This window comes from Enhydra lutris, unplaced genomic scaffold (assembly GCF_002288905.1).
Source record: "Enhydra lutris kenyoni isolate GAN:26980312 unplaced genomic scaffold, ASM228890v2 scaffoldscaffold17, whole genome shotgun sequence".
Classification (NCBI taxonomy): domain Eukaryota; kingdom Metazoa; phylum Chordata; class Mammalia; order Carnivora; family Mustelidae; genus Enhydra; species Enhydra lutris.
This window is the reverse complement of record NW_019154101.1, coordinates 2,354,848-2,379,873: the sequence shown is the minus strand read 5'-3', so window position 1 is coordinate 2,379,873 and position 25,026 is coordinate 2,354,848. Positions and strand designations below refer to the sequence as shown.

Here is a 25,026-nt window from a genome sequence, read left to right as displayed (position 1 = left end):
TTTAATAAGTCCAATTATGTAGACTTTGGCCAATTACAAAATTCACCTCCTTGACTATAAAAATGTGGTCTAAATAATTTGAAACTGGCTCCGCTGAACTACATCTTGTTGATTTCAACTCAATATTTTATCGAGGTCATTTAAAAACCAAATACTTTTGGTCAAGCTGCAATGTACCAACTTTGTATACAAATTAAAAGAGAGTATTTTGTAATCCATGATTCAGTCACAGATCAGAGTATCAGAACAGATGTGGGAACTCTGCCCAAGCTTCTGTCTTCCTATATAACCAATCCTGGATCAGTAGATCAGTCATGCTTGAGCAGCACTCCAGAATGGGATAAGCTCCTCCCTAGGTCCTACTGTTTCAATCTACCAGGAAGTATTTAATCAGGAAAGAATCAAAATCCTCTTTTGGTCTCTAAGGAAAATCCTTCTAATTGTTGATTCATTTAGATAAACAGATGACAGAATGAGAAAACAATTTGTTTCATAGTTAATGTCAGGCAGATTTCAGGGGGGAAATTACTGGGTCTGAGTAAATTCTAATCTGTGTTATAAACTGGTTTTAATCCAAGAGCAAAATTCCTAGTTTCTTTCAAAGAGATCACATGCAATTTTCTTACTTCAAACAGTCGAGGGATTACAACACTGGAGGTTCTAATCACATTAAAGGCCTCAGATTTCAAGCTATTTTTAGCCTATCATGTTGATGTTCAACTCCAAAGTAATATCAATATAAAACTATCTTTATAATTCCTAATCCTCCAGCCTATCAGAATTATTTACAAAACCAATAAAATCCAATTAAAAAAAAAAAAGACTTCCAGTAATTGTTTTCAGGCAAAAGAGTTAGGAGTTCAGCAATTGGCAAAATCAGCCTAAGTTTGTGAAAGGGCAATCATAACTCCTACTCTTACATCTCACACAGAGGCTTATAATTCAGTTTAGGAAAAAAGGACCTTCCCCCCAGAAAGTGTTGCCCATGTTTTATAACATACTATTATAGTACATGTTTGCAATTAGAAATCTACATTTAAAAAAAAAAAAGAAAAGAAATCTACATCGACAGGAAAGGTTTGATCTAGTCAGACACCCCACTAAAAAGATCAGAGAAATCTAAAATGAGCTTTAAAAAGATCTCCAAGCAGAATACTTAACTCCAATTTCCAAGAATACTTACACTGAATCAGGTTTGTTTCTTCAGATGGGAAACTCCATTCTCTGGAAAATACTTGTACACAGACAACCTCATTCCCCAATCCCTTCAAATCAGCCATTTTTCCTCAAATTCTTGCCACACACTTAACAATTCCACCCTGTGTGATACCACTGAGCAAAGCAAGACTCCGAGGATCAGCCAACTGACCTTTCTAATAACACCTGTGGAACTCCTCTCACAGCTAGGCTTGGAACATTCACCAACTGCAGCAGGGGTAGGGGTACAAGAGAGCTTGTGCCATTTGGCAGAATAGGAAAAAATAAAACTTTTTTTTAAGCAACGTCTCTTTCCTAGCCCAAGGGGTATCTCCTGCAATCGCTATTCCTAACACCACTTGCTCTGTTAGATAGGCCCGTGAGTCTCCGAGGAGGAGAGCTGATTCAACATCCACAATCTTGTCACAGTTCGTTGATAACTAGAATAGGCTTTTCTCCTCCTGCTCTGCATGCCAAGAACAGAGACAACCACACATTTTCCAAAACTTCAAACCATCAATCACAAATAAGCCATGGAAATACTTTGGGATAATGCCACATCTCCCCATGATTCCCGAGTAGAAAAGGCTCATTACCTTGCTCTCTTCTCCTTCAAACACTGACTGGTGAACGTTGCACGCAAACAGTGAGTTGGGGAGGTCGTTGAAGTCAGTGATTGCTTGAAAGGCTTCCTCTGCAAAACACCGAGTTACGGCCCAGTCTCTGTCTATGCAGCAGAGCAAGAGAAGTCCTCCATCCTCTGGGATGTGCCCCTGCTGCCCCAGGCTCCTCATTCCAATGAAGTAGGATTCTCCCCTCATTCCTGAGGACACAAAGACGGACATACATTAGTAGACACTGATTCCTTCACACTTGGTTCTAAGCCCATGGTTCTAGATTGTGTGGGGCAAAGCAGGGGAGTGTGATGAGAAGCAGGGACTAGGAGGAGGAGGAAGACCCAGAAAGTTCACATTACCCTCCCTGGTCTCTTGAGTCACTATTTCCCATCCAGCTCTGCCTCCAGGCAACAACCCAGTCAGCTCTATCATCAAAAAACCCCACTTAACCAAGATATAAATTGGAGGTTGGGCGCTGTAGCCCAGCTACCCAGCGCTGACTAGATATAGAACCTGGAAAAGATGTAACCTCTCCCAGCCTTCGCTACCGTATGAAAATCAAACAGAAACAGGGAGGGCTTTGACAAGTTAGATAATGAATTCTGTAACACCACCGCCACTGCCACCAACACTACTGATGTCTATCTTTTACTGAGTTCCAGGAACTGTTCTAAATGATTGACACGCATCAACTAACCTATTAAATCTTCGCAACAGTCTATGAGATTGGTACCAATGTTATCCCCATTTTACAGATGGAAAAACTGAAGAACAAAGCAAGGAAGTAACTTTTACTATGTCAGTGATAAAATGGCAGGACTAGAATTCAAACCCAGGGAATCTGGCACCAGAGCTCACTTTCCTGTACCATGGAAATGGAACAGGTCAAAACTAGTGCAAGTTCGTATTTAAGGAAGAACAATCTACTTCATCACCACCCGAATCCTGACTGTGGTAACTCTAGCAGTGAATGGAGTATCCATAATGAAGACACACACACGTGTGCATGCACACACACACACACACACACTCACCCCTACCTTCTGCCTGGCATCGTTACTCTAAGTAATTTGTGAATTCTGGATTTTGAAAATAAGTACTATTACGGTTAATCCACAGGATCTAGATACAGATTCCCTTTCCTCATAGCCCCCATCACAGAACTTTCTAGTATTCATCTTACCTAGCTATGTTCAATCATTCTATTATTTCCTAACTCCAGCATTTCAAAATTCTACCCAGCTGCAACCAGTTGGAGAGGTTTCTCATTTTTTTTTATATTGACACCTTGTAATAGATTTTATCAGCCTCCCCACATATTTTGAGGACAGTAGCTATATTTTTCCTTAGTATCCATTTTCATGCCTGTCATGTTCAGTAAGTTGAAGCCCTGAAGGTGAAATAATTTGTCCGTGGGCATACAAATAAGGCCGATAGACACCTCTAATGTGGCTTCTGGGCCATCTTCAGTAAGTTCCCTTTCCCCAGCCCCAGCATGGCCAAGTACAGGACAGACGGGTGGGACCCACAGAATATCCCTCTGCCCTCATGACGTTTGCTGGACACAAATTCTGATCCCCAGACCAGTAGGGGTTCCTGTGTATATCTCTCTTGAGCTCTAAATATATCAATCAGGTGATGAGGTTATGTTTTTGTTTCTATATTTCCTAGAAACAAAGCCCAAATGGGAACCTGATCGGCATCGCTTGATGGCAATATAAATAATGCATTACATATAAAATCTTGGGGCTGGCTGGGACAAAAGCCAAAAATTTAAAAATTTGAGGTAATAACTCTAAAAGCAGATCAATGTAACTGTGGTAAATACAAACTGTTATTCCGTATAACATCCAGTAGAACCATTCCTATATTTTAAAGTTCTTACAACTCTAATTAATACATTTGTTGTATTTAAGTCAACGAACTATTTTTTTTTAAGATTTTATTTATTTATTTGACACAGAGAGAGAGAGAGAGAGAGAGAGCGAGCACAAGCAGCAGGAGGTGCAAACAGAGGGAGAAGCAGGTTCCCCTCAGAAGCCCGATGTGGGGCTCGATCCCACGACCCTGGAATCATGATCTGAGCAGAAGGCAGATGCTTAACTGACTGAGCCACCCAGGTGCCCCAACAAAGTATTTATTTTATTTTATTATTGTTATTTTTTAGGATTTTACTTATTTATTTGACAGAGCACAAGCAGGAGAAACTGCAGAGGGAGAGGGAGAAGCAGGTTCCCCACTGAGCAAGCAGCCCAATGCGGGGCTTAATCCCAGGACCCTGGGATCATGACCTGAGCTGAAGGCAGATGCTTAATCAACTGAGCCACCCAGGCACCCCAATTTATTTTAAATAAAACTATAGTACAGCTTTCAAGCTTTGTTTTATTCTACAATTAATCCAAGGTATATGAATATTTGTAATTACACAGTACTTACATATGTATTTGTTTTCCTTCATATTAAGATTTATACCACTGCTTCAAATATTTACTGTAATATGCATAATAACCATCATTTATTATTAGAGTACTAATTAATACTAAGAATAATTACTAAAAGCATTAAAATAGTATTATTTTCATCAGTGGATTATAGGAAACCTCTTAATAATGAAGTCAGAATCATCCAGTAGCATGAAGTATAGCTATTATGTGTCAATACTGATTTTATTTATTTATTTATTTATTTATTTATTTTATTTGACAGACAAAGATCACAAATAGGCAGAGAAGCAGGCAAAGAGAGGAGGAAGCAGGCTCCCTGCTGAGCAGAGAGCCTGATGCAGGACTGGATCCCAGGACCCCGGGATCATGACCTGAGCCGAAGGCAGTGGCTTACCCGGCTGAGCTACCCAGGCGCCCCCTGATTCTATTTTTAATCCCGTCCCTCTTATTTAAAATTTTTAAATTAATCAAAATTGATCCCAAAATGTTCCTAAATGTTTTCTGAGAATGTTTCAATTACTCTTTTTCTGAAAGAAATAAAAATCCATTGCTGAACAAATTAATTAAATAGACGGAATAGTAAGCCTTACTCGGGGCTCATGTTAATCTACTCAAATAGCCTTAACTTCTGTTCTAAGCTGTAACAATACGATTATCTTCATGAGACTTTATTTTAAGCTCATTACTTTCAGTAAAGATTTAAAAGGTGAATGCATTTTTGGCAAACAACCTATTCTACTTATATGGAGAAATATTTTAGAAGTCAGAGCTTTGAACAAAGGAACCCTGATTTCTCTTTCCAGTCCCATTACTGAGTCAGTAGTAACCTGGAGAAGTCCATCAATCATTCGATGACTCAGTTTATCTTTATAAAAGGAGAACAAAAACATCTCTCTGCCTCCCTTCCTCTGCAGAGGAGGAAGAGGCAGGGCAATGAAAGAGAAAGGGAAGAACTGATCAACATCAGCATTCACCACTACATAAAAGGATAAGTAATATAAAGTAGGTTAAAAACACGACATCACGATAATCTCAGGGCAAGACTGTTACTCTTTGGTATTACCGCTAACCTTTAGCAAACGCAAGCAAACAGAAATAAAGGGAAGCTCTCAACACCAAAAGAACTCCTAAAAAGAAATGTCAAGGTCTGATACAGCCCAAAAGAACTAGTTTATCTTTAAACTCATTTCAAAACCCTGAACTATTGTAGAACAACTTCAAAGCAACAGCTGTCTGCATAGCATAAGAAGCTTTACATGTATCATCCTCATTTCTAAACCTGAGGTTGGTCATCCAAATAAAGAGCTGCTTTCAGCTCCAAACACCTCCGTGGGAGGGTTTCCCAACCTCCCCCACAGCCCGGGAACATGACCTCCTTCCTCTGCACGCGCTGAGCACCCCGTACAGCCTTCTCCCAGGGGTCACCCTGCACCTGCTTACTGCTTTACTAGCCCACATCTCAAACCAGACTGGGAGCCCCTTGAGAAGAGAGACTGATCTGTCTTCATCCGTGTATCTTCAGCCCGGTTCACCTAGAAAGGCCTCAAAAGGATGTTTGACGGAATTAAGGAATCATGTAAAAAAGAGTCATCTTCAAAAAATAACAGACAAACCAGTGAGTTCTAGTGGTCTTAAAATACATAAACAAATAATATTTACTTCACATGTATCCACTAACACTGAAAACAACCTGCTGACTTCCATGTTAAGGTTAGATTTATAAGATGGAATTTTATAAATGGAAGATAGCAAGAACCACTCAAAGGATTCCTCTAGCTAAAATGAAAAAAGTGCAGGGAATAATTAAAATAATATATTTTTTTAATTATACAAGTTCACTGAAGAAAAAAAACTGAAAAATTCAGAAAGGGACTTTACAAAGAAAATAAAAGCAAACCATAATCCTACTATCTAGAGAAAACTGTATTAAGAGTTTGGTACATTTAGTTCTAGTGCTTTTTCACATGTGTAATTTCTAAACAAAATTGGGATCCTGCTGTTTCGTATCCCACTTCTTTTTCAAAACATTGATAAAATCAAGAGCAATTCCCTGTAACATTATATATTCTTTGAAAACACTAATTTTAATGGACACATAGTATCCCAGTGTACATATCGGTCATAATTTACTTAACCATTCTTCTGTTATTTGACATTTAGAAAACATAAATTTCCATCATCATGTGCATCTGGAAACCCACTATCCACTATTAAAATATAAACGGTCTCCTGAAAGAACCTGAAAACTTCTTCATATGCAGAGAAGACACATCTTTATAACATGCTGGAAGGGGCACACTTGAGTTCCACCCCTTCTCAAAGTTGCGTGCTTTCTGGACTGTGGTTTTCACATCAGCAAAATGGAGAAAGAATGTGACTTTGTCTATTTTACGGTCTACCGTGAACGTCCAATGAGATGAAGCACATGAACGTCTGTCTTTCAAAGCCTCCAAAATAATATGTGAATTAAAGCTATTTATTACTCCTTCTCAGCTCATTCAGAGCAAGGCAATGGCAGAGGAACCTGGCCCTATTGAGGTGCTTGCCATCCACTACTGTTAAGTGTAGGGACACATGAATGTCTATGAGGGCTAAGCCCATATCATTAAGATGAGAAACCAGTAGAGATGCTGCTCCAATATTTGGTTTGTGTGGCTGATGACTCCAGAAGAAGGGAATAATGACCATAATACAAGAGAGAGCAATGAAAATAGAAAAAAAGCAATGCTGTCCCCCCCAAACACCACTAACAACACAATAACGGTTATAATCCTAGAGAGTTAGTAGCAATGAGAATAATAGATGCTTGAATTTGACTCATTTTAATGAAGGAGGAAGCGTGAAGACAGGAAGATTTTCAACTATTTCACTATTTTGCTACAATGTGAAAATGATTTTATCCGAGATCCTCAGATAACCTTATAGCACTAATTAAACATTTAAAGACTTGAAATGAAGACGGTGCAGCTCCTTCTATGAAGAGTAGTCCCCTGAAACTTAAAGATGCCCATTCAGTATCAAAGAGTTAGCAAATGAATAAATGTTTGTTGCGCAAATAAGGGAATAAATTTTCCCTCAATAAACAAGAATAATTTATTGCCGGGTTTCTACACAAGGAATGAAGCTTTCCAAAACCCCTACTTTTCATTCCCTGCAAACACTTACTCGGTACACCTGAACCCAGGAGAAGGGACTTCATAAAGGCAGCTGACTCTGTTGGCTATCATTACTGTCACAGTGTTATCAACATGCATGAGAGTCAGATTTCTGAATTCAGAATTCCAGAAAAATTCCACCTTTCTGGGAATAGGACATATCTCATGCAAATGGAGAGCCATGCATTTGCTCATAGGATTTCTGGTCTAGAAAGTCTTATATAAGTCTCGGGGTGCCTGAGTGGCTCAGTCAGTTGAGTGGCTGCTTTCATCTCAGGTCATGATCACACCCCACGTCAGGCTCCCTGCTCATAGGGGAGTCTGCTTTCCCTCTCCCTCTGCCCCTCCCCTTGCTTGTGCATGCTCTCTCTCTTTCTAATAAATAAAATCTTAAAAAAAAAAAAGTCTTATATAAGTCTGGATATAAAAGGAGGGGTAATTCCAAATAATCCCATGAGAACAGCAGAGAGCCAAGACAAAAAAAAAAAAAAAAAACCATAAAAAAACAAAAACAAAACCAGATTTTAAACCTCCATGGAGATGCTCATATTCATACTAGCTTCACTATCAAGTATAATCAGCCCTTGGAAGGGCTAGGTTGGTAATAATCTCATCTTGAGTCCCCTCAAGATGGAGAGAACATCACAGCCAATTCTGAGTACCACTCATTACAGAAAAACTAGAAGTCTTTCTCAAGACATTATTTAGGGTCATTCAAGGGCCAAAAGTCATGTCATCTGAAAAAGAGGGGCATGGGAAGACACAGCCTCGTAAAGCATAGGAAAAGAAGTCTTGAGTGAAGTCACAGTTGCCATCAACTTCCGAAAGAGGAAATAGAATTTTAGTGTAAGGTGATAAGAAAGAAGACAAAGCAGGGAGAAAGAATTCATCTTCATGAAAGGTGCCATGGATCTTTCAACAATCGGGTTAAAACCGAAATGTCCTGCCTCGTGTCTTGTATGAGTGACAGCCAATGAGTCAGTTCCACAGAGCAAGGGACAAACATCCGGTGGGATGTCAGAGGGAATCCGAAGACCAGGGGGCTGGCTAGCTGGCTGCATTTCTGTTATGCTCTCTTCTCACCTGGAAATTTTTATCTTTTCACGATTAGAAGAAAATACACAGAAGAGGAAACTATTTATCTCTGGGTTTAACGATGCTCAAGAAAGGGAAATTTAGGGGCACCTGGGTGGCTCAGTGGGTTAAGCCTCTGCCTTCGGCTCAGGTCATGATCCCAGGGTCCTGGAATCAAGCCCCACATCGGGCTCTCTGCTCTGCAGGGAGCCTGCTTCCTCCTCTCTCTCTCTCTGCCTGCCTCTCTGCCTACTTGTGATCTCTGTCTGTCAAATAAATAAATAAAATCTTTAAAAAAAAAAAAAAGAAAAGAAAGGGAAATTTATAACCTTTAGCAAAAGTTTTCTCCGGTGTTAAAACCTTTAATTAGATACTCACATCTGCCTATGTTTTTCATTTTCCAGGTTATTCAAACCAGAAAGTGAGAATTATTTAGATAGTAAATAATGACCCACGAAGGGGAAAAAAATGAGCTAGACTTAAAAAAAAAAAAAAAGCAACTTACATTGGGTTTATTTTTCCTTAGACAAAAGAATGTTAAAGATTTAATTTGTCTGTTTTTTAAATGAAGAACAGGAATGTAAGACTTTTTGCAATAAGAGCAATAAACAGGGGGAAGAAATGCCTCAATACCACGTTATGGCCAGCTGAGCAGGATAAATAAGGAAAGAGAATAGCTGGAAATGATTAATGAATAATTCACTTTGATTTTAAGTTCAATTTTGATTGAAAAACAAGTCAAAGGATTATGGGAGTTTTGTTGGTTGGGAGGACCTTAAGAATGACAATGCCAAGTGGACTAAGGATAACAACTAAGAATCCAATGTTGTGTTAATAGAGAAGAAATGTCTATAGCTACTCTTTTTTAAGTTGACTATAAGGTTAAATGAATCCAGTTCAAATTTTTAAAGAATAGAAGATTCAACGTTTTACAGTATTTAAAATCCCTTCAGCTCTAAAATTGATTCTTTGACAATAGCTGGACAAAAACAAGCTTATTAGAAGAAAACTTTTGTATGAAAAACAATGCCGTTTTGGTATTTTAATATCTAGACCTTCTTAGGGATACACCAGGCCTTTTGTTCATTTTTGTCCATCTTAAAGGGAGACTGAAGTATAATATTAGTAACAACAAACCATCCCAGCCATCCTGACATACAAAGGAGAGACATGATATTCTTAGGCTCTGCTCCATAGAAATCCATTAGAGCACTTTCTGAAATATAATGGGACCTATTTAATTCAGCGACAGAATTTTCATACCTGCTGAGTTCCATGAACTTCATGCTATTCTTGATACCATTTGGGATCAGTCCTGAAAGAATCAGGAACATGCAGTTTCCCCTCATGGTTTTCAAAGGAAATTATCCACATTCCTCAGTCATGGCTCCCTCTAGGACATGTTCTGGCACCGCTGTTCTACCTTAAGCTCCCACAGGAAAATAATTCAATTATCTCAATTCCCCTAGGAAGCAGCTTCTTATGAATCTTCATGAAATTGGAGAGGAGGGGGAGTTGTTTCCATCATCTCCTTTTGTACTGGATTCTACAGGAGTAATGGGTGTACAGACTTGACCAGAATAATATGCATGCAGGGTTTTAATGCCTGTGGTCTTCCAGGAAGATGTGCACATCCTGAATATTCTTCCAGTGGACAAAATAAAAAGGGAAAGAAGAATCTCAAATTTACTCAGGGTCAGATGGAATAAGGAGATAAGGAATTTTTATTCCACTCCCACAACACTGAGATCATCAAGAAAATGGGTTTCAAATAGGCTTGTTGCAGGAGAAGAGTTAAGTAGAGAAAACACCACCTTTTATGAAAGGTTGGAGGATTGAGGAGGCTGTTCTTAACGACGGGAAAATCTATTTGTACAAAGAATGACCTACAATGAGCCATAGATTTATTAAAGAAAATAAGCAATAATTAGAACATAACCACCCAAAAGAGAAGAGCTTTGGTCATTGTATTAGTCAAGGTCCCAGTAGGAAACAGATGGCATGCTCAAGTTGGGATCATTTGAAAAGAGTTTGATAAAGCAGCTGTTTGCAGACGTGCAGGCGGGATATAAGGAAACCACAAAAGGTTATTTCAAAACCCTGGGTTAGCACTATTCCTAGACCTCAAGAGGTGGGAAGCGGGGAGGGGTTTTCAGAATGGGGACACACCAGGGAGCACAAGCAGACGACCCCTGACACATCTTTGGTTGAGGGGTATAGCCCATCCACAGTGGCACCACAAAGAGGGAAACAGAGGGATCACTATCCCCATCTTGCTCTCTTTCTATGACCTGCTGGCACCTTCCATTGGCCAAACCCAACTGCAAACCAGAGGGCAAAGGAACTATAGCGGAGAGTACGTGGCTCCGCCATCGGGAGCACCGTACACAACAGGAAGCGATGGAGAGAGAGGTTCCTGGGATCAAGCGAAGAGATCAAGCACAGTCTTCGTAACTGGGTAGTCATCTAAACATTTCATAGGTTAACTTCAACAGAACATGATTTAAGCATTTAAACCTGAGGCATTTGTAAATGACAGGTCAAATCAGCCTGCATGATACAGCCACAGATTTACTATTTCTTACCATATGTACCATTTCTTTGTATTTGTATTTGCCACTGTGTTTGTGTGTTTGTTTGTTTGTTTGTTTGTTTGTTTTTTAAGAAGAGGAAGAGTGAAAGGGGAATGAGCAACAAAGTGTGTGCACCATCGCGGACTACTTATTCTTGAGCCCCGTGTGGAGGCAGAAAACAGTCCTTTCATTATTGCTGTCAGAAGAAGCTTAAAGAAAGCCCCAAGACTCTCGATGAGCCTAGCAATTATATGCAAAATAACTTTTCACAGGAGGTTAACACTTCAAAAGTGAGCAGCAAAGCAGGTGAAGGTTGCTATGGTAGCTAAGAAGTCCGATTTATTCTGTCATCTTTCGCCTTCTGCTTTCAGAGCACTGGGGAGAAATACAGTGAGAAGGATCTAGAGCAGCGATGGAGAGATGGGGCACCCCGCCTCCGAGAAAATCCAGCCAAGAAGGGTCAGAGCTGTGCAGACCTTCTAAGTGAGAAAGAAAAGGCAGACTGGAAGACTGCACAGAGGGGCGGGGGGAGGGATACAGAGCTGCTCCGAACCCATTAGGAGGCCAAGGAGACAGGTAGCACTCTCTCTGATAAGATTAGCAGAGGACAATCAGCTTGATTGTAAGCTCTTTTTAATATAAGAGGGCAAAGAATGAGGAAGAGAGAGACAAATATCATTATTTCTGTGCCCAGCACACAATATGCTATTTTTTTCCCCTCAAATACAGCTAAATGTCCATGGCACCTCCATGTTAAAAACCTTCCGTAACGCCCTAAGATCTATCAAATTCAATAAAAACCATTCTTTGGCCCAGCAAACCAGGACCCCCACAAGAAGATGACAGTCTTCCTATCCAAATGTATCTACTCTCTCCCTAGCACAGAGAAGGAAAGTCCTAGTCTCTGCACTAAGTTCCAGCTCCATCAGTAATGACCACAACAGCATCAGTTATTGACGGCTCCTTTGCTGGGTGGCCCTCAACAACTTCCTTGAGCTTTCCTCACATCTCAGCTTCGCACCTGCCAGCCCCCAGCCCCACCCAGCACCATGCCACTCATGCTGAAGTCATTTCTGGGGCTGCTGCCTTCAGACCCCACTCTGAGCCCCAGTGCATGAGATGAGATCATCCCTGACAGACCCCATTGTCTTGTGTTTGTCCCACCTCTCGAGACACTTCCTTTGTCTTATTCCCCCCTCGCTGTTGAAGGCAGGGGCGGCTGGGTCTCGCCCACCTTGATAACCCCAGGAGCTGCTAAACAGGACACCATCCTTGGAAGGTGGCCTTTCTTGAACTGAATGGAGTTCAAGTTCTGAATGTGATTCTCAGCTTCCCAACATACTAGCTGCCTGTCCTTGGAAAGTAACTTCGTGTCTCTGGGTTCAGTTTCCTTATCCATAAAGTAGCGTTAGAAAGTAAACCAAAGTGCCCAAACTGGCATCCCTTACGCCAAGGCCAAGTCAACAAACGTGGGCTTAATACTAAGCTAACTGTAGTTTCAACCTCCCCCCACCAGATGAGGTCTTAACCAGTTACTCAGGAATTTTCTGATCAGCACCTATGGTAACCTGCCCCATGGGCCCTCTCCAAACCCCACCACCCCAATGGAAGATATAGCCACCCAGGAAGAGGAAGGTGATCTTGCCTGAAACAATCCTATCCGTCCTGTGGCTAATAACTTTCTTGTCCCACTCTCCTTCCCATAAATACCCGCCATGTTGTACAACTCTTTGGAGCTCTCCTCTACTTGTTAGATGGGAGGCTGCCAAATGCATGAATCGCTTAATAAAGCCAATTAGATCTTCAAATTTACTTAGTTGAATTATTCTGCTTTAACACTGGGGAACAGGATGGTATCCGTTAGAGTGCCGGTTTGAGGATTTCCTAGCTAACACAAATAAAGCATTTAGAACAATGACTGGGACACACTGTGAGGGCTCAAGAAACATTAACAGTTTTTAGTATTGGCCACCTTAGTCCTCAACAGAGCAACTCCTTAACTGTCTCTCACATGACGTCATCTTCTCCTTCCTGGAGTCATCAGTCTCCTCACACAGAAAGACACAGACTATAGAGGAAAGCAAAGGGTGGGCTTTGGAGTTGGTCTGTCAGGTCCGAATCCTGACACTGGTACTTTCTCACTGTGTGACCTTGGGGCATGTTACTGAACATCTCTGGGCAGTGTATGCAGTACGGGGACCGTAAGAGCACCAACTTCATAGGGTTATTATAGGGACTAAACACACCCTTCCTCCACTCCCAAATACCCAAATTTTGGGTGAGTATTCTATTGTTTTCAGGTCTTTAGAAGAGTCTGTGCTTCTATGGTAAGAAATCCAAGAACTCAGAAGTCAGACAGACCCTTGGTTCAAACTCCAGCCCTCCATCCACTGCTGACTGGTGGTGGTGGCTGGGCTCTGTGGTCTTGGTCTGAATCCTCCTTCCACAGCCATTTTACTTGGTGATTTTAGGCAAGCTGGTTTCACTCACAAAGCCTCAGTTTCCAGAGCTGTAAATCGGGACTATTAAGAGCTTCTTTTTTGGGGCGCCTGGGTGGCTCAGTGGGTTGAGCCTCTGCCTTCAGCTCAGGTGATGATCTCAGGGTCCTGGGATAGAGCCCCGCGTCGGGCTCTCTGCTCAGCGGAGAGCCTGCTTCCTCCTCTCTCTCTCTCTGCCTGCCTCTCTGCCTACTTGTGATCTCTGTCTGTCAAATAAATAAATAAAGTCTTCAAAAAAAAAAAGTTTCTTTTTTTTTCAATTATTTTTTCATTATAGTAAGTGCACTCCATAATCCCCATCCCCTATTTCTCCCATCTGCCCATCCACCTCCTCTCTGGTAACCATCAGTTTGTTCTCTATAACTAAGAGTTTGTTTCTTGGTTTGTCTCTCTCTCTCTCTCTCTTTGGGGGGGGGGGGAGGGGGGGGGGGGGGGGGAGGGAGAAGGCTATTGAGAGGTTCAAGTGAGATCATGCCGGTGAAGAAACTAGGCCAGAGACAGCCGCTATCATCACTCAGGAAATGCCAGCATTTGCTACGACCACCGGCCTGCGCTTATTAATTGTATTAACAGTTCGCTGCAACTCTAACTGCTTACCTGTTCTCAGATAATTGCTTACTTTCCAAGGAAGGCACACTTTGTGTTAGACCCAGGGTCTGATACAACTTTAAAGGCAAGAATTTGGACTTTGCTGGAATTTCTCAGCCCGTGTGTTTAGCTTGCTAATACATGCTCCCTGCTGCAGACTGCAAAGCGTCACTTGCCATTCTCTTTCCCTTCAGCACCCTTCTCCAACTCAGCTAAAAATGCCACCAGTGCTCAACCAGGCTCCAGGGTCCTTCACAGAGAAGTTCTCCCCCGCCTGCTGGAGGCCCCCCAACACCAGCCATGCACCCTGGAAGGGCTGCGCAGCGCCTCCTCTCCGCTTGCCCAGCTTGCCTCTCTGCACATGCGTTGTTATTTACAACATTTGGCAAAGGGAGCCCATTTATTGACGTTTTTACATCTCCTCCCATATGTTGAGCATGCTTGCTTCTTCCTGTAATGCCTGGCACCCAGCATGGCTCCTGATCCGCTGTCTCGCTGGCAAGACGAATGGAATGAAACACCCCAGCCTCCACCCAGAGCTACGGCTATGCTATTCTCCGGATCATTTGGCCCCTCCCCCCTCCCCCCTACCTCCCTGTCCTAATAGATGTCCCAGGGCTTTATTCACCTTTGATTGCCACTTTCTCAACTGAGGGACTTCCTGAGTCTCAGGTGTTCATGGTCTCCTGCCACGCTCAATTCAGGTTGTGTGTTCCCACCGTCCCTTCCTTACCATTCACTGCTGGCACATTTACCAATTCAGTCCTGATCTGAAGGTAAGTCGCAGCCCTAACAGCTTCGGGTCACTTTTAAAATCCTTTCCTTTTTATACCTTTTTGGTTGAAAATGTTCGTTCTTTTTCCCTTTCCCCTCTCCCTCTTTCAAGCTTACAAGCGCAGTATCTATTAGGTTCCTACAGGAGCTAATACTGACGGGACTGCTGCATTGCACAGCGGAGAATACCTTCTCCTTTCTAGATGCAGCGGCCTGCCCTCAGCCTGTTCAACCCAGGGCCCCAACTGGAGAAGCCAACACAGGCTGGCCAGTGTCCTCCACATTGTCAGAAACTCACAATTCAGGAGGATCCAAAATTAGTCCCCCACTTCTGGTGCCATGTGTTGTTTACAAGACAGAGCTGACCCAGATTCTAGCTTAGGAAAAAAACAAACCAAAACTTTCATTAAAGTCCTTTCTGGCCTGCTGCAACTGGGACCAGTTACTTTGAGGGGCTGGCTCACCCCATCTCTCACTCTGCCAACAACCAATTGGGGGCCGAGCTCACAGAGGATACAGGACAGAACCTGTATTGGCAGGAAGGTCTCTGGTAGAGACCAAGAGAAGGTTTAGGGAGAGACACTGAATCAGTGGAAGACACAGGTCGTGGATTAATCACTCGACGTACCTTTTAAGAACTGGTGGCCATCTTTGCTCTACACCATAAGGCCTCTATGGGGCCCTATGCCAAAGGCCATGCTTGAAATAGAAGTGGGAACCAACTGGAAACCAAATAAAAACTTGAAAGTACAAAAAGGAAAATAAGAAATGAAGTGGGAGGAGGATGAACATCATCTCTCTACTTGTCCAAAAGAGCATATGGAAAGCCTTGTACCTTTAATGAGCGGAAATCATTATGGCAGCCATCAGGAAAATAAATGGCAGATTCACCACTGTAGCCTGCAGACTCCAGACAAGTACAACCAGAACAGTCTGAGGGGCTGGCCAAGCATTCCAGCATGGCTTTGGAAGCTCTCCATATCAGGGTAGAACACTAGGGCCCCTTAAACTTCCTGCTCTTCTAGCCAATCCCAGAACCACTTCACATGTTTAACCGGAAAACAGCCAACAAATTTGAAGCTTCTCATTAAGATGTCAAAGCTTCTTATTAAGATGGTCAAAGACCCCACTGGATCCCTACAGCCTAACTCAGTACATGGGAAGTAGGAAAGATGAGAGACATTATTTTAGGCTAGTGTGGCTTTTTGAGAAACCGTTGCTGTTTGTCTCTTTTTATAGCTACCTAATAGTTTTGCCTTTTTGGTGACAGTGTCTGTCACAGAGCAGATCCCAAAAATATTTGTTCCACCAACCCAGACAATCTTTCATTTTCCTTCTCTCCACCAGTTCACATACTTTCTCATCTCCTCCATTTCTTAGAACTGGGTTTTCCCTTCTTCCAAACAGAACCTTGATATTTTTTTTACTTCTAATGTACAATTGCCTCAAACACTAAACATAAAGCACTAAAAATGTATTCAGTGGGGACATCTGGGTGGCTCAGTTGGTTGAGCATCTGACTCTTGATTTTGGCTCAGGTCATGATCTCGGGGTCATGGGATCAGGCCTGTGCTGGGCTCCCTGCTGGGTGCAGATCCTGCTTAAGATTCTCTCTCTCCCTTTCCCTCTACCCCTCCCGTTCATGCACACCTGTGTGTGTACTCTCTCTCTCTCTCTTAAAATAAGATAAAAATAAAATAAAATAAAATAAAAATGTACCCAGTGAATGGGTATTTTTAAAAGGACATAGGAAGTACATCACATGAGGGGAAAAGAAAACTAGTGTAATGATCACTTAAAGATGGCTTGCCCTTGACATGGACATGGGGAGGGTAAAGTTTGGCTGCAACATGCACAGCTCAGTCTTTGTTCCCCTCCTTCCTGGTGCTGTCACCCTCCACACCATCAGACACAGATACCTTTCAGAGGACTCCCCCAGTCTATTAAAACCTGGGTAGCAGATTAGTACAGGCCCCCTGTTATTTCATATATTTTACGGAGAGATGTCAGGACTCTGTCTCTGGGGAAGATGGAAGTGGGTGAGCCCTGTTGGTATCTAGAAGAAGGACCAATCAGGTAAAAGAGGCCAGCAGGGAAGGGGGAAAAGGCCCACAGCTGGGGGACTGGGTGTGTTTGGGGAACAGGTGGGAGGCTTCTGTAGTTGAAGTATGGTGAGGAAGGGATGGTGGCAGGAAATGAGTCCAGAGGGAAAGCAGGAGGCCAGGACATGTGCTACTCTTGGTAGTATAAGGCCTTGGAGAGGACTTGGCTTTTTACTACAGGGATTTTGAATAAAGGAGTTCATGAATTGACTTATGTTTACAAATAATTTCTCTGGCTGCTCTTTGGAGAGTAGACCAAGAGAGCAAGGACAATTAGGAATCTACTGCCAGGAATTCAGACAGGAGATAATGGTGGTAGACACCAGACAGGTAGTAGTTGAAATAGCAAGAGGCAATAGGATTCCAGATAGTTTTAATGCACTAGCATTATTTGCTGATGGACTGGATATGGAGCAGGGGAAGATTCAAGGATAAAGCCACAGTGTTGACCTTAGCACCTAGAAGCATGAAGCTGCGATTTATGAAGATGGAGAAGACTGTGGAAGTTCACATTGGGACTTTTAAGGAGAAGATTCCTATCATTCATCTCAGTGATGAGCAGTTAGTGCTGAGTCTAGAATTCAGTGAGGAGGGGATAGCATACATGATACTTAAAGCCATAGGACTGGACAAGGGGGTTTAGAGAGAGAGGAAGTCCAAAGTCTGAGTCCTAGAACACACCAGCATCTTACAGGAATCACAATGGTAGCATCTCCTGGGTGTGTTGCAATAATTTGATGAGATAATACATGTAAAGAACTTAAAATACTGCTGAGAACCTCCTTCAACAATCAATAATCATATACACTTTTCCCCACCAGCCAGCCTCTACCTCTACTAGAGCACCAATCCCAAGTCCCTGGGCCCTGGACCTGGTAGAATTCCTCCTCATGTTGCATAGTAACAAGGAGGGGTGGGAAAAAGGAAATCTTGTCCCCATGAAGGCTAGAGGAAAAAAATTCTCTTGCTTGCATTCCAACATGGAATTCTGAACATTTTCCTGCCACAACATAGACAGTTTCTAAGTTTCTAAAAACCAAAAATCTGGTATTTTTTTTTATCAAATACATCATGCACACAATAGCCTTTTGGACTAGCCAGCCTGGGGCACCTGGTCATAATTTCTGACATTCCTCCAAGAAAATACTTTTCAAATTCCAAACAACCCCATAGAAACGTACATTTTAAAAGGTGGTAGGTGCCTCCTAACATAAAAGCATCATATAAATTCTAAAAGTGGATATATGGGCACCTTCTTTTCACAGCAACATTCTGTGACCTATAGCTATATTTTAAATACCCAACAGCAACTAACAAAGTCCAGAGATAGTCCCTTTGTAGCTCCTGTCTTAGTTTAATCCTTGCCTCTCCTCACTCCCCCACCCCCTGTACTCACCCAGGCAACAAACGGGCCACTGAAAATTTTAAACTCCAAGATGAATTCCCTGTCATACTGTATTTCTCCATCAAAGCCCTAATCTAGCTGTCCTGTAACTGTCTTTTTTTAATTATTTTTTTAAAGATTTTATTTATTTATTTGACAGAGATCACAAGTAGGCAGAGAAGCAGGCAGAGAAAGAGGAGGAAGCAGGCTCCCTGCTGAGCAGAGAGCACGATGCAGGGCTCGATCCCAGGACCTGAGATCATGACCTGAGCTGAAGGTAGAGGCTTTAACCCACGGAGCCACCCAGGCGCCCCAAGTCCTGTAACTGTTTAATTGCCTTCTTTCCAATGAAGTCTGCAAATGCTGGGCTGTATCTAAAAAACCTAGCTGGGAATCACTAGAATCTCTCGAATGAATGGGGAAATCAAACCTTAACCTCGTGTTAGCCCACTCCAAGACACACAGGCCTCCTTGAAAGAAGGAGGAATCCAGAAGACTCTTCCAAATGAATTACCCAAATCAATGTGAGAAGGAAGGTACATGAGGACCATTCTTCTGATGTAATCAGATATGGATATTTATATCCAGAGTAGAACTACCACATGTGGCTTTTAGCAGCCCAGAGAGAAGGAAAGTAATCACAGGACTAGCATCAGGGCTGCCTAAGAGTACCAAGCTTCAAGTCTGAGGTTTTTGCTTAAATGACAATATGATTTCCCTAGGCTTCAAGTTCTGAACAATCAGCCATCATGCTTTAGGACAATTTGATTACATGCATGCGTGCATTCTGATGCTATAAACCATATTTAAATGCACATATACATTTATGTCTTTTCCCATTAATGTGGAAATTCCTAAAGTATACCCATGATTCTTCTCCTTTCTTCTCCTATAAGCAACACCTTATGGTACAGTTTGATTCACCAAGATCAATTATGACCCTACTCTATAGCTTCTCAATGGCAAGGATTATGTTACACACACAGAGTCCTAAATCTCAATACCCAGCATACAATAGACACTCAATGTCTTGTGAACTGAATTAACTGCCTCTGCTATTTTTTTCTTCTCTTTATTCTCTTTTTTTAAGATCTTATTCATTTGACAGAGAGAGCACATGTGTACGCACACCCACGCACGCACACACCAGAGAAAGAGAGAGAATAAGCAGGTGAAGTAGCAGGCAGAGGGAGAAACAGACTCCCCAGTGAGCAGGGAGCTCTGTGCTGGGCTTGATCCCAGGACCCGGGAATCATGACCTGAGCCAAAGGCAGACACCCAGGCGAATGAACCACCCAGGTGCCCCTCCCTTTATTATTTTTAATGACAAACTATAATTTATAAGTCACCAATAAGATCTCAGAATTCTAATGATCTGGATTCATCCATGTGACCACCAGGAACCTACAGTAATCACAGGACAATATCATGCCCATCACTGACAGGGCTAGCGCTCTATAGGCTCAGCCCGGGTATGGCTTCAGTAATATTTTCAACATGAAACCACAGGTTATCTAAAACTAATATGGAAGCTGGCTGGTTGGCTCAGTTGGTTAGAGTGTGGTGCTAATAAAACTAACATGGGTTTTTTTTCACCTGATAATTATCCAATCAATCACTGAAATATTTTTACAGTAGATAATGAAAGACTGCTGGTTACCACTCAGGTCTAAATAATTTATTTAAGATATCCAAGGGAGATAAACTATTTTCTGCTGTAAATTCCATCTCTATGAGCACTGTTTACATAACTCCTCATGAAAAGAGTGAGAATGAATTTATAAAACAGAGATACTATTTTAACTTTTGGCTATTACATATAACCTTGCATATGCCTCCTTTAAAATTATGTATTGAGAACCTACTGTGCGCAAAGATCCCTTAGATGATTTGAAGTTGGACAGAAAGACTCACTCATGAGCAGGTGGAAAGGAGAGGCACCTTGATACCACACAGACACGCAGACCCAGGATGGAGGGAGCAATGAGAATGAGGTAAGTATCAGAAGATAGGATAAGCAGCCAGTGCTCTGGGTTTCAAAGGAGGCAGGGATCCAGATGGAGGGGAGAATCCGAAAATGATTTAGAAGCAGGCAGTATTAGGGAATAGAGAATGAGGAGGCAGCAGACATTTAGGGAAAGGGCAGGGGAAGGAGAGTGGGAAGAGGCGGAGAACACTCTAGGCTAAAGGAAAATCTTGAGCAAATGCCTGGGAGAGGGAGAGCTCCAGGAATATTCAGAAAATTACAGCAGTCTAGACTCAGGCATGGGAGAAAGGTAGGGGTGAGGCCATCTTGTCATGTACATTGCAGACATAAAATCTGCATCCTGCTGATTGGTAAAAGCCAGAGGAGGGGAATGTTGCTGAAGCAGCAGAGTACTATATGAAATACTCATCTGAACACAATTCCCAAGAACTCAGCTAAGGATGAGAGGGGTATATGGCTGGAAGTGGCCCGAAGCAGCTATCAATAGGGTTCTGCAAGAAGTGTCCGGGACTAAATGGGGCTCCCTGTTCTCCAAATTCATATGTTAAGCCCTAGACCCCAGTTCCGCTCTATTTGGAGATGGGGCCTTTAGGAGGTAATCAAGGTTAAAAGAAGTCATAAGGGTGGGGCTCCCAACTGATAGGATTCCTGGCTTTATGAGAAGAGGAAGAGCACACACAGAGAAGCTATCATAGAACACAACAAGAAGGCAGCTGTCTGCAAGGCAGGAAGGGAGTCCGCACCAGGCACCCAACTGACTGACACCTTGGTCTTCGACTTCCTCCAGCAAGCAGAGAAATACATCTCTCTTGTTTAAGCTGCTCAGACTATGGTATTTTGTTACGGCAGCCCACTCAGACTACTACAGATTCAGGGACTCAGAATGGAGTGCTGCTGTAACAAATACCTTAAACGATGAAAGCGGCTTTGGAACTGGGTACTGAATGAGGGCTGGAAAAGTTTTAAGGTGCATGGTAGGAAAGGTGTGACTGCCAAGAAAGGACTCCTGGTAAAAATGTGGATGTTAAAGGCAATTTCAGTGATAGCTCCGAAAGAGAAGAGGACAGCTAGAAAGAAAGCTTCCATCTTTGTTTTTTGTTTTGTTTTGTTTTTAAGATTTTATTTATTTGACAGAGAGAGAGAGACAGACAGAGAGGGAGGGAACACAAGCAGGGAGAGTGGGAGAGGGAGAGAGAGAAGCAGGTTCCCTGCTGAGCAGGGAGCCCAATATGGGGCTCGATCTCAGGACCCTGGGATCATGGCCTGAGTCAAAGGCAAGGCTTAATGACTGGAGCCACCCAGGCGCCCCAAGCTTTGTAGAGAATATATAAACAATCATGAATGGAATGAACGTGCTTTATCCTTCAAGAAAAGGGAAGAAAGACTTCAAAGATGATTCCAAGATCATAGGGCTGCCAGTCCCACCTCTGGCCCAAGGACAGGGCTTTCTTCCTCCTTGGCTTCGGAGGGCTAGACCTGGGCACAGAGCCCCATGGGGAAGGCCTCGCAGAGGGGTTGATGCCTGCAGGGCAGAACCAAAGACGATCATTCTTGAGCCTTAAGATCTCATGGAGTTTGCCTTGTTATGTTTTAGACTTGCTTGGGACCCATCGTCTTTCTTCCGGTTTCTCCCTTTTGAGATAGGAATGTTTAACCTATGCCTGTCCTACCACTATACTTTAAAAACACATAACTTGTCTAATTTCACAAGCTCGCAGCTGGTGAGGAATTCTCCCTCAAGATGACTCGAGCTCCAGTCTCACCCATATCTGATTTAGATGAGACTTTGGATTTTAGACTTTAGAGTTGATGCTCAAATGAGTTAAGCCTTTGGGGACTACTGGGGTGGAGTGAATGTAGTTTGCATGTGAGAGGAACATGGATTTGGGGGACCAGGAGCAGAATGCCATGGACTGAATTATGTCTCCCCCTCCATATTGAAGCCTAACCCCCAATACGTGACTATATTTGTAAAAGGGCTCTTTAGCAGAAAATTAAAGTTAACTGGGGTCATAAGGATGAGGCCCTAATCTGATAGGACTGGTCACTTTATAGGAAGAGGAAGAGGAAGATTTCTCTCTCTTTCTCTCCACACAGCTACAAAGAGGAGGCCTTGGAAAGACACAGTGAGAAGGCAGCTGTCTGCACGCCAGGAAGAGAGCTCTCAACCAAGAACAGAACCAGCCAGCACCTTCACCTTGGACTTCTCAGCCTCCGAAACTGTGAGAAATAAATTTCTATTGTTTAAGCCACTCGGTCTGTGGTATTTTGTTTTGGCAGCCTGAGCTGACTACTACAGTAAGCGATGGTAGGTTTGAAAAGAGAAATGGATGGAGATGGATAAGGTGGGGAATCCGGAAACCTTTTTTTAAAAAACCTCACAGAAGCAAAGGGATGAGTTTCAGGAAGGGAAGAATGGTCAGTGCCATTCACGCTACACACAAGGGGAAGCCAAAGACCAAGAAATAACCTTGGTTTCCAGATTAGGGGTTCCATGACCTTTAAAAGGACAGCTACAAAAAAGAGGAACAAAAAATAAATTGTACAAGATAAAGAAGTTGAGTAGCTGGGAAAGGAAAACAGGCAGCAAAAGGTATAGAATTTTCTTTCCAGATATGATATGCCAAAGTCCCATTGTATCCTTAGGAGAAAGTCCAGGCTTGTTTTTCTCTAGGGGAACATATCTGTCTTATGGCTTGAATGCTTGTTTTTTCTTTTTTTCTGTAAAGCAGGGTGTTCTTTCAGGCACTGATAGGGATTTCCAAGGATTTGTTTAGGTGTTTTGTTCAATTGATGACAAATAACCAGATTAAAATGACTCTCCTGTTTCTCTGCATAAGAATCTCCCAGAAGCTTTGGAAATGTTTCCTCTTGGCCCAGGTAAATACCCGAAAATCCTTTCTTTCACTGAAGCTGATGTTATAGCAATTTAAAAAAAATCTCCAGAAAGCCCTGACAGGAATCAGTGTTGTTCAGGGTTGAGTAACATCAAAACCTGCCTAAGAATACAGTATCATTCTTGACTTGAGCATTTCCTCCTTGGCCCTGGCATCATTAACCCCCAACCAGCTTAGATCGAAAAAGTTCTTTTATCTCAGCTTCACTTCACATTCCAACAGGAAGAGGCCCCTTCTGACCATGGAAAGAACATAACTTGGACCCACATTTCACCCTCCGCAGCTAGCCCATGTCCTAGAGGGAGGTCAATAAGCACTTGGTAATAACTGATCACCTGGAAATCAGGTTGGAGGTAAGACATTCTGCACATAACTGAGGACCATATTTTAGGACTCTATGGCTATTAGTTAAGAGGAAGCCCTGTAACGGTTGCATTTTATCTTCTCCTAATTCTACAGAAATCAGGAGCAAGCATGGACAGGTTGTCATAGAAGCATCTCTTGGCCATTTTTCAAAAAACACTCATTGGAGCATACTTCTGGTAGTTTAAAAGTCATTTTCAGCCCAGGCTAACTCCTTGCCAGTAAATATCGGCGGCTTATCTTTAACCACAGGCAGGTAGCAAATTGCTAAGTCCATGGAGGTTGGGTGGGGGTGATTTTATTTATTTATTTATTTATTTATTTATTTATTTATTTATTTATGGATAGGAGATGAGAGCAGGTTGCTATTCCCACCTTATTTCTCCAGGGTCAATCTACTTGAAGGGAAGTTAAGGATGATTTTCAAGGCTTCACTTCTCTACAAACAGGAAAAACAATGGGAATTCGATCTTGACTTATTTCTTTATTTACTTAATATTGATTTTGCTGGAATCACTTCTCTCCCTCCACTCTGGTTAGTTTCTCAATTATGCAAAAAGAGTTGCTGAAATGCTATATTCACCAGCGTCTGCTGATGATTGCTGTTTCTGCTCTGGTACAGAGCAGGTTGGCTGTTTGATTCCGTGAGCCAACACAGGGGCTTGCAGGTTTATGCTTATTCATTCAACAAACGAAAACTGAAGGTCTACCGGGCTCTTGAGGAACACAACAAAGCAAAATGAACAACCAAGATCTGTGCTGTCCTGGCTTTCAGAGTCCAGTGGGGATGTCCTCAGTCACCAAAAAGAGTCTTCTTTCTCTCTTATTTTTTCAATGTTAGTCTAACAGGTGTGCTCATGGGCTCCTTTTTAAAAATTTGGAACCAAAGAAAAAATAGGCAGATGGGCAAGGTGACACCATTAAGGAGTCAGGGAGTCAGGACCAAATAATGAGGACGCACTGGTGGGTGATGCCGAAAATACTAATGTTTTTCACCTGTCACCCCCAAACCTATCTGTCCTCATGAGATCACAGGGCAGTTATCACAATTCATATTTTACAGAGTAGCAAACTCAGGCTCGGAGTGGTTAAATAAATGGCTTGCCCAATGTCTCACAGCCAGAATAGCAGAATCAGGACTAGAATGAAGATCTCTCAAACCTTAATATAATGAGAAAAGAAATAAAAATAAATTTTAAAAATACAAATGGCCATGCAACTAAAAGAAATAATCCATAAAGCTTATGAAAGATTTCTGCTGATGATTAGGTAGAAAACAACACAGTGAATACTGGTAGTAATGTAATTACAATGTCATCTAATCGATCCAAAACATTCAACAGTATTTCACGAGGGCTTCTTAAGTGCAAGGT

At 42.3% G+C, this 25,026-nt stretch overlaps 1 protein-coding gene across 1 annotated transcript in view; it reads right to left on the bottom strand.

The window, feature by feature from the left end:
* Positions 1-25,026, bottom strand: part of LOC111147580 (regulator of calcineurin 2) — a 263,914-nt gene that overhangs the window by 221,425 nt on the left and 17,463 nt on the right. The window contains exon 2 of the mRNA XM_022503692.1: positions 1,794-2,020. Coding sequence (XP_022359400.1) covers positions 1,794-2,018 — 225 coding nt within the window. The 5' untranslated portion in view covers positions 2,019-2,020. The remainder of the gene's footprint in view (positions 1-1,793; positions 2,021-25,026) is intronic.